Source organism: Glandiceps talaboti, chromosome 7 (assembly GCF_964340395.1).
Source record: "Glandiceps talaboti chromosome 7, keGlaTala1.1, whole genome shotgun sequence".
NCBI lineage: Eukaryota > Metazoa > Hemichordata > Enteropneusta > Spengelidae > Glandiceps > Glandiceps talaboti.
In genome coordinates this window covers 20,495,596-20,514,074 of record NC_135555.1, presented here as the reverse complement: position 1 = coordinate 20,514,074, position 18,479 = coordinate 20,495,596, and the positions used below count along the sequence as shown (strand labels likewise).

At 34.6% G+C, this 18,479-nt stretch overlaps 1 protein-coding gene across 4 annotated transcripts in view; it reads right to left on the bottom strand.

Moving 5' to 3' along the window:
- Nucleotides 1–316: 316 nt before the first annotated feature.
- Nucleotides 317–18,479, bottom strand: part of LOC144438186 (putative Nudix hydrolase NudL) — a 32,775-nt gene continuing 14,612 nt past the window's right edge. For 2 of the 4 annotated variants that reach the window (XM_078127228.1, XM_078127227.1), the window contains one exon: nt 317–5,400. In XM_078127228.1, coding sequence (XP_077983354.1) covers nt 4,649–5,371 — 723 coding nt within the window. In that variant the 5' untranslated portion in view covers nt 5,372–5,400 and the 3' untranslated portion in view covers nt 317–4,648. Of the gene's footprint in view, nt 5,401–11,459; nt 17,279–18,479 lie in introns of those variants that run through there. The other 2 variants (XM_078127225.1, XM_078127226.1) reach the window with 1 other exon arrangement.

The following is an 18,479-nucleotide window of genomic DNA, read 5'->3' as shown; positions in this document are numbered from 1 at the left end:
TTATCTAGAGTGTAGTTTCTACAGAGATTACAAGTAAATAAGTAACAGGAAATGATAGCTGTCACCATAACCTGACAGTACCTGACAACTCTAATGATAATTACAAAGATGTAATCACTCTGTAATGGGATATTAAAGAAATGTAGGCTTGGTACAAATCAAACATCGACTCAAAAAACCTAGAATTACTATATTTTTATTTCAATAACTCATTTAGATATAATATTAACATGTTACAACCATTATTCATATACAGTAAATATAAACTGAAAATACACAATATTTATTATTCATAACAATATCATAAATACATATTTCATCTTTTTTCATGTGACAAGGAAAACTTGTACTCAATTATACATATGAAAGTTTACATCTTCAAATGAAAATTCATCCGTGTTGGTAAACCATAGTATTGAATTAAATTTTTGTTCCAGACATTGACTTAAAAATTACACCTGAAATTTTTGACTGCACACTTCAGTTTACATCTCTGATCCTTTGTGGTATAGATATGCATATTAGGTATTATTCCCCAAATGTTTTTCTTTGATCAGTCAAGGAAAATATGAGTATCCTAAGGGGCCTTGTCTACAAATTCAAAGTAGTGACAAACCCTTTAAGGTCACAAGCATTTTCTGGCTGAGTGGAGAAAAATATTGGAGAATAATATAATTATACCTCATCACCTCAGGGATTGTTTTAATGGACGGTGAACGCAAATGTCACCCTTTTCTGGCAATGACTACCAAATATTTTCGATCGGAAAATGGTTAATATTAATAATAATAATAATAATAATCAAGCAAACATATTGTCAATATCTAATTTCTGTCAAAATCTCATTCAGATGAGTTCATGTCTCAGTAATACATATACATGTAGTTCATTTTAATATGAATATATTACAACCACCATGTTAAAGCCTCATGAACACTCTGTTAGGTACATTATGACAGGGCACCCTCACACCTTGGTAAGGGGTAAAATAACACTTGTTTCTGTGATAGCACAAGTCCACTCACTGTGAGATATAGTCTATAGATCGCGGTGAAGTGGACTTGTGCGATTACAGAAACAAGTGTTATTTTACCCCTTTCATATACAATTGGCTAAACATGCCAATGTTATTGATATTATCAACACTTTTATTTACTCTGATTGAAACATTCTGATACGTATCTCGGGAAACAAGTGCCTGTGGTCCATAGTGAGCATAGCCGCTAAAAGACTATGGTATTCCCAATCATGCTGTTTCTCCTGGCAAAAGTCAATCTTATGCCTGGAACCCAAGTGTCAAAGTTGGATAGAGAGGTGATTTGACCAAGTAGTACGATTGCACTGTTTCCGGTAAAGGTTTGGTGTATTTTTTAAAAAATTACCAAAAAATAGGGAAAATTTACTGCAACTCGGACTCAAAACCACATGATATACATGACTCAGTAATACTGACAAAATTTTTTGTTGTTGAAAATGCTGTCAAGCCTGAGTGAATTCCTAATGGGCGTTCACAGTATTACAATACCACCCAGTCTTAGCAACAAGAAAACAATCTCTGATAAACAGTCATCAAGGCATGAAGGTGTGACACGTACTCTGTAAATCAAGAAATTAATAATCACTCCTCAATAAACTTGATGGTATTTATATACAAGTTTTTATGCATGTAAATCGGTTGCCAACGAACGTATACTACTAACTTGTAATATTTGCAGAATCAAACCTCCCTGAGAAAAACAGACCCCTGTAGTGACATGTATATATATAAGTCCATGGTAGAATTAATCTTATATAGCTCTTGGCAAAATATAAAGCAAACTTATACAGAGGTGTGTCCTGAGTCTCAATTCTACAATGACCACATTATGTGTACGTGCCAAAGCCTCTATGAATTTGTAAATAGTTAATTGTATCCTGTGTGAAAACTGAGAGAATTACACATTGACAGAGTGTTTGACAATAGACACTAGTCTTTCATTTAACACATAACAGATCTACTGTGTGTAGTAACATAGGCAGACACTAACACTAACTAGTTCCAACATGTAATAAATTCACTTATTTATAAGTTACAGCTATTTCTGGAAGTTTCTGAGATCTGGAGATTGACAATTTGATAAGTTGTTAGACTGTAAGATATATTGCAGTGTTATAATATACTTATGTTTGGTTCACTTGAAGACCATGATGAAACACTAACCCATAGGTTTGACTTACAGTTACACATGTAAATCAGCATTACAACCCACTTGTACAGATTAAAACACATTTTAATACCTAGTCATTTTTTTTACAAAAGTAAAATAATAGGTTAACATAATATTGCCCCAACACTGGTTCCTTTACACAAAGCAAAATGAATTAAATGCTTACTGGTGCTGGCCATGGGTATACCTCTCAAAATCAGGTAACACTGAACTTTTTTTTTTTTTTTTTTGGGGGGGGGGTGGGGGTGGGGTTCATATGCCATCTCTCCTTTCCCCACTTTTTGAGCCATTTTCACGAGATCATTCTCGAACGACATAAAAAAGTAAAATTATATACCATTAGGTAGTCCAGGTAATTGGAACTATACACAATTGTGTTTACTTGAATTGGCCGCACCAGGACACTTGAGACATAAAGGTGCGTTGTTAATTTGCTCAGAATGAAAATCTAAGCAAGTTTCTCTAAGAAGGAGGAAAAATTTAGGGACTCCATACTATACAATTTTTGGAGTGGAATATGGAATGAAAATGACAGTTTCAGATTCTGAAACTCATCCCAGTAATAATGTATTATCAGCTAGCTTATTTTGTATGGAAATAATAAGAAATTTCTTTTTGTTAGGCAAACCATAGACGTTGGAATATAAACACTCTAATTTGTGTGCATGTTAAGATTTACACAGGAAGTCTGTGTTTGTTTAAAAATTATGAGTACATGTAGTGTGGGAGAAGCCTTATTTATTTGAAATATGCACTCATCTGTAGAGAAGTGCTTTCAAATGATCACAGGATGTAATGGGCTGGAAACCTTGACCCTCAGAGAGACAGAGACACACAATGTACCTGTCAACTACAAACTAAATTATTTTGAAAATGAACAAACAGTAGCCTAGCCATTGGAATAGAACTATTGTTGAACAAAGAGACACATACGTCATGTAGTTGCCAATACTGAAGGACTGTGTTGTCAACATCCTGAAAAAGAACAAACAGCGACAGTTGAACATTGGGTCAGAAATGTAGACACAACAAAGATACACAGTGTATACCGTCAACATGAAAGTGTACTGAAAGGAAACAAACAGTTCAACACAAACTTAGGAGACAAAACAATGTATCTATCGACTACATACAAAATTGTCCTGACTGATATGTAAAATGTACCGGCAGACAAAACAGAGACACCTATAACCGAGCTCAGTGTCAAACATATCATTATGAACCCAGGTTATGAAAAGAGAGAGTAAGAAGAAACAATGACTTGTAGGCTCTGGGTCAGAAATTTGGAGAATTTTTTCGTTAGTAACTGTCAACCATGTTGGTTGAGTGAGTTCACACAGAGTTCATATCGACCACACCACATGTAGGGTCATGTTATCATGATGTAGATACTTGTATGCTCCACTTCACATGTCTAAGGTACCTGTAGATTGAATGATTTATCAACCCAAATGCCTCAGTTGTTGTATGGTTATATGTACATAATGTAAGATAAATGGTTCTTACAGTACCACAAAGTGTACACCATAGGTAGCAACTCTGACTGGTTTCTGGAATTTAGAGCACTAAATTTATGCCGATACATTTTGTAACGACCTGATACATGAACAGTTTTTATACATGTAATTTACAGAAGTTTTCTTTAAAAAATGTAAAACATAAAGTGTAATTGACCATACTGTGGATGTGACATTACTGACAATCACATTGCAGTTTCCCTACTGTACACTGAGTGAAGTACAGGTGATCATGTAAGCTAGGATGGGAGTATAGCTGAAAAGTTTGTAGGAAAGGTCGTTATTATCTTCATTTCTCTGAATAATTGCAAATGATTTCGGCAAATAATATAAAATGTATCATCATGAACAAAATGAAAAAGCCATTATGTGAAATTTTAGAAGAATATCTTAGCTTTATATATAGTTATATAGAAAAGAACAGTTAACAAACCTTTAGAGATCGAAGTGTTTTAATAAGGGTTGCCATATTTACTTTTCTGTTTCTCATGATTTGATTGACTCTATATTTTTCAAAGTTGACCAAAATTACTTTAAAAATAACACCCTCCATGGCCAGGTCAGATAAAAAGCACCCTAGCACTAATAATAAGATGGAGACAACACGTGTGCGTGCATGTAGGTGAAAATTGTCGTTTATCGCTGAAACTTTTGATCAGTCAAATGGCTCACAGTAGCACTCTGATTTACATTGTCGAACCTCAGGTTTTTAAAAGTACAGTTACAAAGCATCACCAAAATGTACACTCGCACTTCACCTTTCTCCTATTTTAATCTTTTAACCGACCGACCCAAGGGTGTTACGATGAGAAGTAAAGAAAGACATAGGTCGCCTAAGGATAGAATAATTATGTAAAAAACGCACATTTGTCACTTGACAACTTGGTATTTTCATGGTACGACTTCTCCATTATTTGAATATATTTATAGTTTACTACCATGTTGAGTCTGCAGAGCTTGTAACCTTGAGATAAACCAATTGATAAAAATCAACTGAGGGTCTTTGCAATCGTACGCACTGTTCACAGGGAACTCGGGAGCTTTGTCAAAGATAACATTTGCTACAATTATACATGTAAATGCGGTGATACCCCATGGAGTATACTTCTTGCCATTTTCTTTATGTGTAAAGAAATGTATATAGGTGGTAACTTTATCTTTGGTGATGCTATCTGTGAATTGTACTTCTTGTGAGTGGTGATTTTCGCTCATTAGAAAATGTTCAAGTGGTACACTGAATACGTCATCAACCTCGTTGTCGTTAGGAATTGGTACAAAGTTGGCATCGATAAATGCCACGATTGGTGTTACAAGATACCCTGCTTTAGTAGTAAATGGAGCACCCTGTGAAATAACATCAACTTTTTCTTTAGGAAGACCTATTTCTTCCCACGACTCCCTCAGAGCTGTTTCCACTAACGTTTTGTCTGTTTCGTCTTTCCGACCACCTGGAAATGCCACTTCGCCACCATGTGTACGTAGTCTTGTGGAACGTACGGTTAACAGGACTCGAAGAACTCCATCTTTGAAGAAAAGTGGTATCAACACTGCTGCTTTGGGGACGGATAGATCACCGTAAATCTCAGCAAAGTTTGGGATATTGAACTTGTCAAGTAGTTTCTGAACGACTTCGTCTTTGGATGTCATCTTGATTCAATTCTTTAAAACTGGGAAACCTAAATGAATAGAAAATAAAAGAAAAATATAAGTTATACATGACACACAGTTAGTGTCCCTTTTATTGAGTATGATACAAATCAGTGTTATGCTAGGGAGTCCAACCCTATTCCTATCCTTAACCTAACCCAAATCATAACTCCCTAACTTGAATACATAAGGAATATTCTACAGTCAGTCCATTGTTCTGCATTCTTGCACCAAATAAATACATTTAAAAGTATTTAACAAACACTGCAGTATTCTGTATATTTTCTTTGCTAGCCAATTTTGGGATTCTACAGTCTTCAGATAGTTCTCAAAGACTAATTTTTACTAATTACTAGACTGTGTACAAGAAGACGTGTGTGAATGTCAAGTTCCCCTGGCATTTCAAATACACATAAAGTGGCCATCAAACTGTTCTTATCAAACTATGAAATGTACTCTGCAATTTAACAGTCTCTGTAGTTCCAACATGCATTTCCAAGTGTTATAAGTAAACCCAAGGTTTGTAACATGTTCTGCTTGTAACTGCTTGTTTGTCGCTGGCTGTATTATTCACCCATTAACTCCGAGAAAAATAATCTAAGTCAGAGACCAAGAAAGTTTTTCCATGCGATTTTAATCGACAGCTGAATTAGCCATTGAAAGGAAGAGTTATTTTGGTTTGTAATGCACTACAGGTTATTGATTGTGTGAGGTGCCCCTCAAATCATGTGAACAAAGAGCTATAGGGGAGTGAACAATCAATGAGAAGGAAGATTTATCCATAGACTTGCCTATCTCATTTGACAAAGTATGTTGTTTACTAGTTAAACAAAACAGTGGTATACAAGTTGTATTATATAAGCTAAGAGGTGAGATACTGTCAACCATTTTTCCACACCCAAATTTTTATCTGATTATAACTTAAATCTGCTAGTTAAAATAAAAAAACATTATCTACAGTTTGGAATGTTTGAAGTCAGAGAGCAAGAAAGCTTTTCAATGTGAGTTAGACAGCTGAAGCATGGATCTCACTAATACATCCATGGCTGGAGCCATTGAAAGGAAGAGTTGGTTTCCTTTGTGATGCACTGGAGGCTATTGATTTTGTGAGGTCAATGCCCTCATAATCAAGCAAACAAGAGGGATGGAGTGAACTAATTAGGGGGGGGGGGGGGTTGTCTAGTTTTATGACTTGATCCTAGCTGTATTATAGTGCCTAGCCCATTGACTTGACTGATCACCTTACTTGTATCAGTCCAAAAGGGTAGTGGTAAACAAGTTCAGTCATAACTCCCTTGTTGGGGTTATACTTCCATGGTATAAAAAAAAGCCAATGTCAATGTGATGACCTCTTACATAATATTACAGTGGATTTCCAAGAAGCAAAGCTTATAGTCATCGAATGAGATAAAGTTTAGTGAGACTGACTACAAGATTTTGTGTTAAGATAAACACAATACAGATAGCAAAGATTGACACTTGACTGTGAACATTCCAATACTAAGGCCAATACACCTGCCTGGGTTCCCTAGGGTATATGACAGACCCTACACATGTAGGGTCTATGGGTCTACAGACCAAACAATGCATAACTGAACAAAATATGCAGATCATCTGACAATTTTCCTACAGTTGTTTTGCAACTAAAAACCCCTCTATGTGTACAACCATGATATAGTCAAAATGTTATCCATGGTATCGGATCATCTCTTCATTCCATCTAGCTCAATGAGAGATCATGAACCCAAAGTTGTGAATGCAAATGAGTAAACCCCCAACTATTAAACAATGTATAAGTATACAGCATCCTCAGAGCTGACATTTTATTTGGCCATTACATAGTTGCCTCCAATAAGCACTAAACTGATGATCATTGGGCAGAATTCAGTATTTGATTAACAAACGGTGTTAGTGACTGTGTGGGTGGCTTTGGTTGAATTTGACAATTCATCTCAGGACCATATTGAGTTAGATATACAGAGAGATCTGAGATTTGATGCCATAGATAGCACTTCCTGTGACTTTAGTCAATTATTCATTGTCTGACTGGAAGCCCTACACAAGAGATTTGGATATATGGCTGTCAACAATGTTCTTTGATTGAAGGACATTCCATTGTTGAGAAAGATAGTCAAGTCCCTGGGCTAAGAAGCCCCAGTCATAATGATACAATATAAACTTGTCAACAAGATATCTTGAGAAATTATTGTTGTAGCAAAGTTTTTATCATATTGTAGAGATCTTGAGCTTCGATGCCATGGAGAGTACTTGGGAGACTAAAGAGATCTTCAGATTCAATGCCAAAGATAGCACAGACTGAGAGATCTTGAGATTTGATAGCAAAGGTAGTACAAGACTAACAACTATAACCTCAGTGCTTATCAAAAGGAAAGACATTCTTCAGACTTCAAAAGATATTATACATTACATTTATCTATCCAAATTTGTTATTTTTTAAAAACTATTACAAGAACACTGAAGTAACGCACTTTCTCTATGTGCTATAATACACTCGTTTTAAGCATTCATATCAAGTGTAAAAGTATCATGACTTTTTCAATTGGATTATTTACAAGCCTTGCATGTGACCTTTCTAATGTGGTCAAATTACAAATGAAACAGTATACTTTTACACTTGATATGGACCCTATAAATGATTTTGGTACATACACAAAACACTTTACTTTGGTGTTATACAGTTTGTATTCTATTCATAGACCATGGAATGTACAGTGTCTGGTGTACTGTACTATAAAAATATCTAGTATCATAATAATTGTTTTTTGGTTGAAATCAAAGTATGGTGAAGGCTTAATAAATAAATACACAATTGAGTCATGACAATAACATTGAAATTTTCTAACATTAAATTGATATAATGCCTTGAAATACTAGTCTAGTTGCTATACAGTATCAGTACGATTTACACCCCTACTAGGCATAAGACAGTATCATTTACACCTCCACTCACAGTCCTGAGATGCATGAGATGCAATTTAAAATTCATCCACAGCCATCCATACAGTCATTAACATCATGTCTTCATTAAATCAATCACAAAATTCTAACCAATAACACAGTCCCTCATAAAGTTAGTGTTTATTGGGGCAGTTAGGTAATGTCCAAATATGGTATATTTGTCAGCTCATGATGCTATTTATACACTGTTGACATCACTTTAACAGTTGGGGTTCAACTTTTTGTGCTGATTGAGGGACTTTGACCAGACGTGGTTTAATTATTAGAGACAAGGATGGCATTGAGACTAGCCTTGAAGGGAATTATGAAATCAGTTCATTTGTTTTGTTTTTTTAAAAATATATTATGTTATGACCTCAGCAACATGATTTTAAAAGATATCAAATCATCCATTATCATGGATTATGGATGATTATGGATTATTAATCATTATCATGATTATGACATTGAATCTCTCTCTCTCTCTATCTATGGGCTTGGCAAACTTATACTAATGCTCTACCATAATATTTTACCATTTCATTGATCACTCATTAACTTTACATTTTCTGACAAAAAAACCCCCAATTTTACTAAAAAGAAGATAAAAAATTATATTTTAGTGTTCAATCATTTCTCTTTCAAATAAATTTCAAAAATAGACATCAAAAGTAATATCCAGACCAAAATACAGATCATGGCAATAGATCAAGTGGTTTTAAAGTTGTTCATGTACATACGGACAAACAGACAGACAGATGTAGACATACAGAAAGACAGACAGACAGACAGACAGACAGAAACAGAAATGGGGAGACAGACAGACCTGGTGGCCAGCCTTACAAAAACTTTGCCTTCCATAACTTCATCATCATGTGTTCAATGAAAATGAACCCCTTATGATACAAAACTTTGTAGTACTAGTACCCTCCCTGAAAACAATCATTCTGAAGGAGTAACTCAGTACGTGTTCTAGCTGACTTTTTAGATTAGATACTTATACAGACGAAAAGGTGAAGGATGCAATAAGTCGTGTCCTGGGAATGTGGTGAAAATTGCAGCATGACTATAAGAATTGGCACCGACTTTCGCCAGGGAACAGCAAAATTATCAATGCCAAAAGTGTTTGTAGTCTAGACGGGTTAAAGAGGCGACAACTACATGTACATTGTACTATGCTAGCTGGGATGTGACAGTTGGTTCTAAACATAGACCCTACACTGTGTAGGGTCTATGTTCTAAATGAACAGAAGCCGAAGTGATAAGAACTAAATGACACATAAAGGAGAGCTACAGATTGTAAAAGTACTGTGAAGTTACTATAGCTGCAAATTGTCCCCAATACTTTGAAGTCTAAATAATTAAAATCTATCAGACAACTGTGATTTATGATGTCTGGGTGTCTGGACGTAACACACAGAGGGGTGCATTGTTCATTTTACATGAATGCATGCAGTAATGATCACAATATACAAATGTACATCTCACACAATCACTCGTGGTATATGCTATCCACTAGTCTCATTTATCACTGAATGCAGTGCATACACAAACCATGTAATTTGGGAGGTAGCTGTGGAGGACGGATTAGAAGTGCAGGATTTCGTCTCTACAGTTGCATTCAGTTTTAATACAACGTAGCTGCTCTGGCTTTTCAAGTACTCTTAACTACAGAAACTTTTGTTTTTAAAATATACACAAACATGTCCATGCATGCATGCAATAATACATACATACATACATACGTATACACACACACACGTCATACATACATGTACATACCGTATATACATACATACACACACACACAGTTACATATGTACACAATACATGCATGCATATAATACATACATACATTCGGTGACCGTGACAGATCCCTTCTTCCCAATTTCAACTCTTCCCATTCAACTCACCCCAGCATCAACTCACCCCAATTTTAACACACCCCCCCCCCCCCCACTTTAGTGCATTTGGATATGTGGGCTGATCCTTATTTTTAATTGTCATTGTGTGTATAACATCAAAAGTCTGACTTTCTTAAACAAAAACGATGGAGTGATATTGAAACCATATCGAAAGTCAACATAGTGGATGCACGAGCACGATGTTTCTATGCGTCTACTGTAACGTCTTTTATAACTAAAATCAGGAAACACAATCGTGACCACATCACAATACTAGGAATCCTAATACAACTTCACTGGCTTCAAGGAATTGATTCAACCAAAACATTGTGTTTAGTTTTGTGATCGGATGGAAATCAAGATAAACGATGGCACAAATCAATCTGGGGAGGCAGCAATTACCCACAACAAAACAAACAACACATGATGGAAAAAGAGGTAAATAAACACATCTAGCTGCTTTCACCACATCAGATTTTAATCAGATTGGGCACAAATAAGCATGGAATGTGTGTCTTACGTTTTACCTAGTTTATATATTTTACATGTAGGCTTAGAATCAGTGTATTCCTGATTTTCATACATGCACACATTAAAACTGCAAATTACTTTTTGATTTTGTGATTGAGGTGAGTTGAAAATGGGACATGCTAATATTGGGATGAGCTAATAATATAGGAACAAGCTATTAAATATTAGGGCGAGTTGAAATTAGGACAAGTTGAAATTGGGGCGAAGTGAATCACTATAACCATACATACACAAATACATGCATACATGCACAAACACACACACACACACATGCATGCATAGAGCATGCATACATACATACATACGTATGTACGTACGTACGTACGTACGTACATACATACATGATACATACATACGTACATACGTACATACATACATACGTAACTATGTACGTAACTATACATACATACATAACATACATATGTGCACACATACGTACACACAGTTGTAGACCTACCTACACCTCCCTACCTTCCTGGACATACATACACACACACATGCATCCACACACATACACACATACAATAACATACACACATACACATGCACACTCATAGATACACACATACAGACAGACACACACACATGCACAGAGACAGACAGACAGACACACACACACACACACACACATAAAAGAAAGCACAAATCAGATGGAGTTAGTCATTTTATAGTTAAACATATGACATATTTACAAAGATTCATCTGTACAATCATTAAATGTGACTTGTTACTTCTTTCATGTTATTTTTAATATAAACTTTGGTTTGTTATATTTATATACCATTCATAGCATCTAATAAAATTGCTGTCACACAGTACAATTCATATATACAAGGGCTGTAGTTTCTCTGTCTTCAAGTCTTTAGACAAGTAAAGCTGATTATATTATTTAAAAATCAGACAGATCAGCAACCTGAAGGTACCAAAAAATAGCACATACTATTCAAAATCACCCTGTATGTATATGTAACTAATGATTCCAAAAAACAATCCCTGAAGTAATATTAATAGTGGGTGGAGGGTCTATGTTAAAACAGATATTTGGAGCAATATATTTGTTCTCAATGTTGATATGGTTGCACGTGTCAACATGTTTTGAAATGAACAAAATTAAACTGATTATCAATGCACATACTAAATATGTTGATCCTGAGGTCAACCATTTGAGGTAGACAGTAATGATATCATCAGTTCAGACGTGGGAAAAGGGAGCTCAGATTAAACAGAGCCCACAACAGCTGATACATCAGTCTATCATTTGAGGTAGTTCATAAAATTCTCCAAAAAAAATTTCTTTGAAAAAAACCAAACCAGTTTTTCCAATATCAAAAAATTGGAACTATGTGTTGGGAAAATTTAAAATGTTACCCTTAATTAAAGCTGTGATCAAGTTTCACCTTTTATTTCATTTCATCGTTCACTGACCTGAACTGTATAATATTTCCTTGTATTAAAAGCCTAAGTATGTAATATTGTCAAGTTATACAAATCTTTACATGAGATACATAACAATAGCCCATTGTAGTACACCCCTAACAATGTCGACATGATGTTGGGAAAATTTGGGACTTGCTTTCAAGAAATGTTTTTGACTCTGAGTAGAAATTCATTATATTAAATATCCAAATATCGTGCAATGGCATACACCTCAATTGAATCTCACCATACCTCACCCTACTACAGGAAACTGAGGTTATAAATGCAAAGATTCACATCGTTTTTGACTACTTTTATGTCCAAAAGAGATGAATTATAAGGATTGTGTGTAATTTATTCTTAAAGTATATCTTCAACTGTTATCAGCTAGTTCATTATATATTAAACAGGTGTTAATTGCTCAGCCATGCTTTGAGCCCTTGTGTAAAACATAACTACAGTTCCCTGTCACCTTACCTAATATTCCCATGTTAAAACTCAAGGCGAAGTGTTATTTTCAATGGAGTATCATATTCAAATATAATTACATTTGTCATACATTTATAATTTAAGTAATTTCATAACCTATGACCTTTGTCAAGGTTCTTGTGTCACTACAGCATTGTTCTATATGCTGTTATCTATCTCACATCAAAACAGATAAGATGCTGGTGACAGGCTTTCTGTTCTATACAGGAGACAATATTTACAACAACAAAAATTTAACGGAGACATTAATTAGTTTGTTTTAAAAAATGGTTCATTGGGCTTCAAATTTTTAAAATTAATTTTATAAAGTGAAAATAAAATTGTTCAAGGTAATATAACCAACCTATTTGCCCAAAGCGTTTTATTCTGCAGTGCATGTACAGGCTGACTAATTACGCAGGAAATACCTGGCTAAAACAGTACTACAGGAGATTTCATCTTTCTTAGCTAGCAAATGCTACTAAACAATGTATCAAGATCACCAAGACTTGTAACAAGGTTTCATGTTGATATACATGTAGACACAATAAAGATACAGTAACACACAGACATACAGTGTCAGCTCTGTAATTTTGTAACATTTGTGTAAGTTTTGGTTATCATTAACAAAATACAGAGCAGACACTGTATTAAGGGATGTTTGTGTGTTATCTTTATTGTGTCTATCTCAGTCTCACTGATCTTGATACATAGCATTTGCAAGCTAAGATGAAATCTCCTGTAATATGTACGCTTCTGATGACAAACCATGTAACACAGAGTGTTGAATTATTTATTTTCTTTAGCGTTCTCTTTGATTGCAATCTTCTCAATGGTATTCTTATGATATGCTTTGATGATAAAGTATGACATGTAAGTGCATGGCAACCAGCCATCCTCTTATGAAACATCACGTGTTGTACCACGTCACTGTATGAGAAGCTGAACAGATTGGAATAAAAAATACAACATTTATATTCTGTATCAGTTCAATGAGCTTCCAATCTATGTCATTCCTTCTGTGGTAATAAAAATATGACTTAAATGTTCAAATCTGCCATTATTTTAAATAAATTCCACATACAATACAGTGTTTTGTTAAGGGTAGTAAGTACGTGTCGGTAATATCTACCTGAGTTGGAAACATTTTGATTTGGTCAGCTCTTCTTCAAAGAACTACAAAGTTAATTTTACCAATGGTACAATACTTTGACAAGAGTTCAGAAAGTTAAAGTACATTTAAAGGGCCTCAAGTTGAGTTTATATGTTTGTTTGTTTGTTTGTTTGTTTGTTTGTTTGTTGTTGTTTCTTTTTTTGGGGGGGAGGGGCAGTACTTACTTCATACTAAAAAGTACTCAGAGAAATTATCCTGCTTGCTCAACATATCGGTAGTATTCTGATAAAATACATACATGTAAATAATTTGATGAGTATACATACACTAAATGTAAACGTCAGGAAAAGTTGATACTGTGATGAACTATGCAGACAATGTTAGAAGATAATTGTAATGTAAAGTGCCTTCAAAGGAATGCATTGAGATTAAAATTATACAAATATAAATCATCAAGTATTTTCATTATCATTAATCCATAGACAATAGAGAGGGAGATTAAACCAATGATACTGTTAACCACTTCAAGAATAGTAGAACTGTTAATGTCATCAATAGTAACTAAGTTGTACTAGTATTGACACTCAGCTAATCCCTAAAGTCATTAAATATTTCAATTTCATTGATTTTCTATGCATAACAAAAATTTCACATCATAATGAAAAACTTTTGTGTTTAGTCTCTGATAGCATTGTAAATTGTAGTTACCTGATTTTTTAATGATTTTTACCAACCCTGCCGCAACCATAGAACAGGTTTTGCATTCTCAAGTAGTATAATGTGTTACATTACAAGTGTTTATACCTGTTTTGTCATCATTCTACATGTATGTCACATGATCACTATGCCAGAATGTAACACATACACTGTGGAACAATTTTCCCAGCCTCTGATTAAGTTCTACAGTTTACTGTCACGATAGGCTATCGAACTGTTTCCAGTACTTAAATTTCCATACACATCAAGGAGAGCTTTCTGTGCGTCAACATCATGATAGGGTAAATTTAGTGGGAATTCTGGTGCTCTGTCAAAGACTACCATTGCTACAAGTATGCATACAAATGCCGTCAAACCAAATGGAAAATAAGTTTCATCATTTTCTTTGTATGTAAAGTAATGGAGAAAGGTGCTGATTATACCTATGTCTACAAGATGTGTATCATATGTAATTTTTTTGACATAATGACTTTCTTCTGACAGGAACCTTTCAAGCGGCATACTGAAGACATCATTAACTTCACGCTGATTGACAACTGGAATGAAATCAGTTACTACCATTTTAGGAACAGTCAACACCATAAGTTGAATACTTTCAGCGACCACATGTACTTTTTCTTTTGGTAATCCAATTTCTTCCCAGGATTTTCTCTCAATGCTGTGTCCAACAAACTTTCAACGGCTTCATCTTTCTTTCCACCGGGAAATGCGACATGTCCACTGACAGTCTTCAGCTTTGTAGATCTCACGGTTAAAAGGACACAAAGAACATTATCTTTGAAGAAAAGTGGCACTAATACAGCTGATTCTTGTAAAGATACAACTTCCTTCCCAGACACAAAGTTTGATTTATCAAATTTTTTTCAAGTTTTTCGATAACTTCCTTCTTGGACATCATTGTTTTTGTCTTGATCACAAAGCTGAATTAGATGAGTCTATCAAAATATAATCAAAGTGAGACTTTTATGTCCACATCTAAATTTGCATATGTAAAGAAACACTGATATAAGAGTGATGAATGTACTGGGCAAATGAAGACTTATAATATGCAAATGAGCTAATTATTATTGAATCAGTTAGTTATCATACTGATGAGTTTCCTGAAATTTAATAAAAATGAAGCTTCAATGTCCGTGTGTATACCTGAATGATATCAGGAAAAAAACTTTTATATCATCATATATATGAACAATCTTGGTTTACAAGAAGTATTTTCCATTGCAAATGTAGATACTTGTTTATATGCAAATAAATAAATCATTAAATGATCTAATCCGCCAGATTCTTCGAAATAAATAAATAATCTTTTTGATTTGGTCTACACATGTGTTAAAACAACGACAAAAGTTCTATTTGCCAATGGCACAAACTTTGACAGCGCTCAGGAAATTGAAGTGCATCTTACAGTCTGAGCACAAAAAGCCTTGGGTTTATCTTTGTGTTTCAGTATTGGGGAAATACTGCTGCATATATACTAAAACTGTAACAGGTACTTGCAGAATTCTACTTGCTCAACATGGTTCAGGCATACTTTATATAAACAAGTTGTTGACAGAATTTAGTATGCATGGGATTGTACACTGTATACTAAAATGTCAGGAAACCCCCCTACTATGAAATCAACTGTACCAAAAATGCGAGAAGATAATTTTAATGACTTCAACACAGAAGGATCTGCCATTCATTCAGGTTGTCTGTGGCCAATCAGTTAGCTTGTAGGTCTCTTACATTTGCAGCCTGGGTTTGAACCCACAAAGTGTCAACTGGGTTTGATTAAAATTTACCCAGGTCTGTACGTAAGAAAGGTGATGCTCAGTTTGACCCTGCCGAACAATGCAGGTTTTCCCCGAGAACTTCAGTTTCTTCCTGCTTCTTTAACACTAATGCGCTGCTCCTGTGGCGATCATTCAACAAATGTCCCATTTGGATGAATAAAGATTATTATTCAAAACTAGTAGTTCATTACAAGTATGCATACCCATTTTTCATCTTTCTATGTTACATTATGGAACAACTTTTCCAGCCTTTGCATAAGTTCTACAGTTTACTATCATGATAGGTTATTGAACTATTTCCAGCACTTAAATTTCCATATGCGTCTATAAGAACTCTCTGTGCGTCATTATTATGATATGGTAGATCTACAAATTGAAATTCTGGGGGTTTGTCAAATACCACAGTAGCTAAAAGTATACAAACTATTGCCGTGAAACCAAATGGAAGATAAGTTTTTTCATTTTCTTTATATGTGAAAAAGTGGACAAAGGTGCTGTCTAAATCTATATGCTGCGTGCCATAGAAAACTTCTTTGGAATAATGAGCTTCCGATGACAAGAAAATTTCAAGTGGCATGCTGAAGACATCATCAACTTCATTCTGATTGACATTTGGGATGAAATCATCATCAATGAAGGCAATAAACTGAGACACAGCAAGATTAGGTGCAGACATTAACATGACTTGTATACTTTCAGAAATCACATGCACTTTTTCTTTTGGAAGCCCAATTTCTTCCCAGTATTCTCTCAATGCTGCGTCCATCAAACTTTTATCGGATTTATCTTTCTTCCCACCGGGAAATGCGACATGTCCACTGAAAGTCTTCAGCCTTGCAGATCGCACAGTTAAAAGGACATGAAGAACGTCATCTTTGAAGAAGAGTGGAACTAATACAGCAGATTCTTCTGAAGATACAACCTTTTCCCCAGCGGACACAAAGTTTGATTTATCAAATTTTTTCAGTTTCTTGATAACTTCCTTCTTGGACGTCATTGTAATTAACTTGGTAACAAGATGAGTCTATCAAAATATAATGAAAGTGAGACTTTAATGTCCACGAATGTAGTTCAATCAGACCAAGAAACCCGACTCATTACTTTGGATAAAAGTGAAGTGTCAAAATTAGTTAATTGCTATTAAATAGCCAGGCACCAATTTCATAATGATTAAGTTTATCAAAATATAATCAACAGTGAGAGTGTAATGTCCACCTGTGTGTCTCAATGAGGTCATGAAAACAGACATGGAATTCTATGTGAACCAACTTTGATAAAGCCAATATATCTTGGTTAAAGTAAAATATGTAAATAAGTAAATTGCCAGGCATAGTTATATGGAGGTATATGGGGAGATGGTTATATTGATGATTCTTTCAAAGTACTCAAAGGGAAACTTTAACACATCCATGTAACTCAATCAAATCGGGAAAAGTACAGACATTTTTGAATGTTAAAGCTTTAAAGTCTGACAACCTATATTTCAGGTGTAATTACAGAGTAACAAAAACTACGTCATTAAAGGGTAAACCAACTTTATATATACAAAACATTATACCATACACGAGACAAATTTAACAAAAAATATGGAATATGTGTGTTCTATGTAATGACTGCATGTCTATGTCACGTCAACGCATGTCTACATCACTGGTTCTGCTGTGTTCGAAATATGAGTCAAAACATTCAAAACTGCCATTATTTTCACCCATTTTTCTTTGATATTGCTGCCGCTGGTAAAAATATGTTATTCTCCAATATTTTTCTTCATTTAGCTGAAAAATACTCATGACCTAAGGTTTGTCACTACTCATCTAGCAACTTGTAATGATAAAGCCCCCTTAGGTCAATCATATTTTCCTTGTATGAACGAAGAAAACTATTGGGGAATAACATCTACGTATCATGGGTAAAATTAAAAATGTATATTAGCTTATTGGTACTGTATTAAATCAACCAAGATCTGCTCTATTGATGAGGGGTAAAAAAAAAATTGTGTGGTTCCAATTACATTCAATTTTAAAATAGGTGGGGGTAGGTAGATTTTTTATTTTATTTTATTATATATTTTTATTCATGTGTGAGTGTCTAGTTCAGGTTTCCCATAGTTTTCCAAATGGTCTCTGTGTTGTTTATTTCTTCCCATCAGATTTACAGCCTTTACAGATTGGTAGAACAGTTTTAGAGTGTCTTTTTAAGTTGATGTCAGTTTCTGCATCCACTAT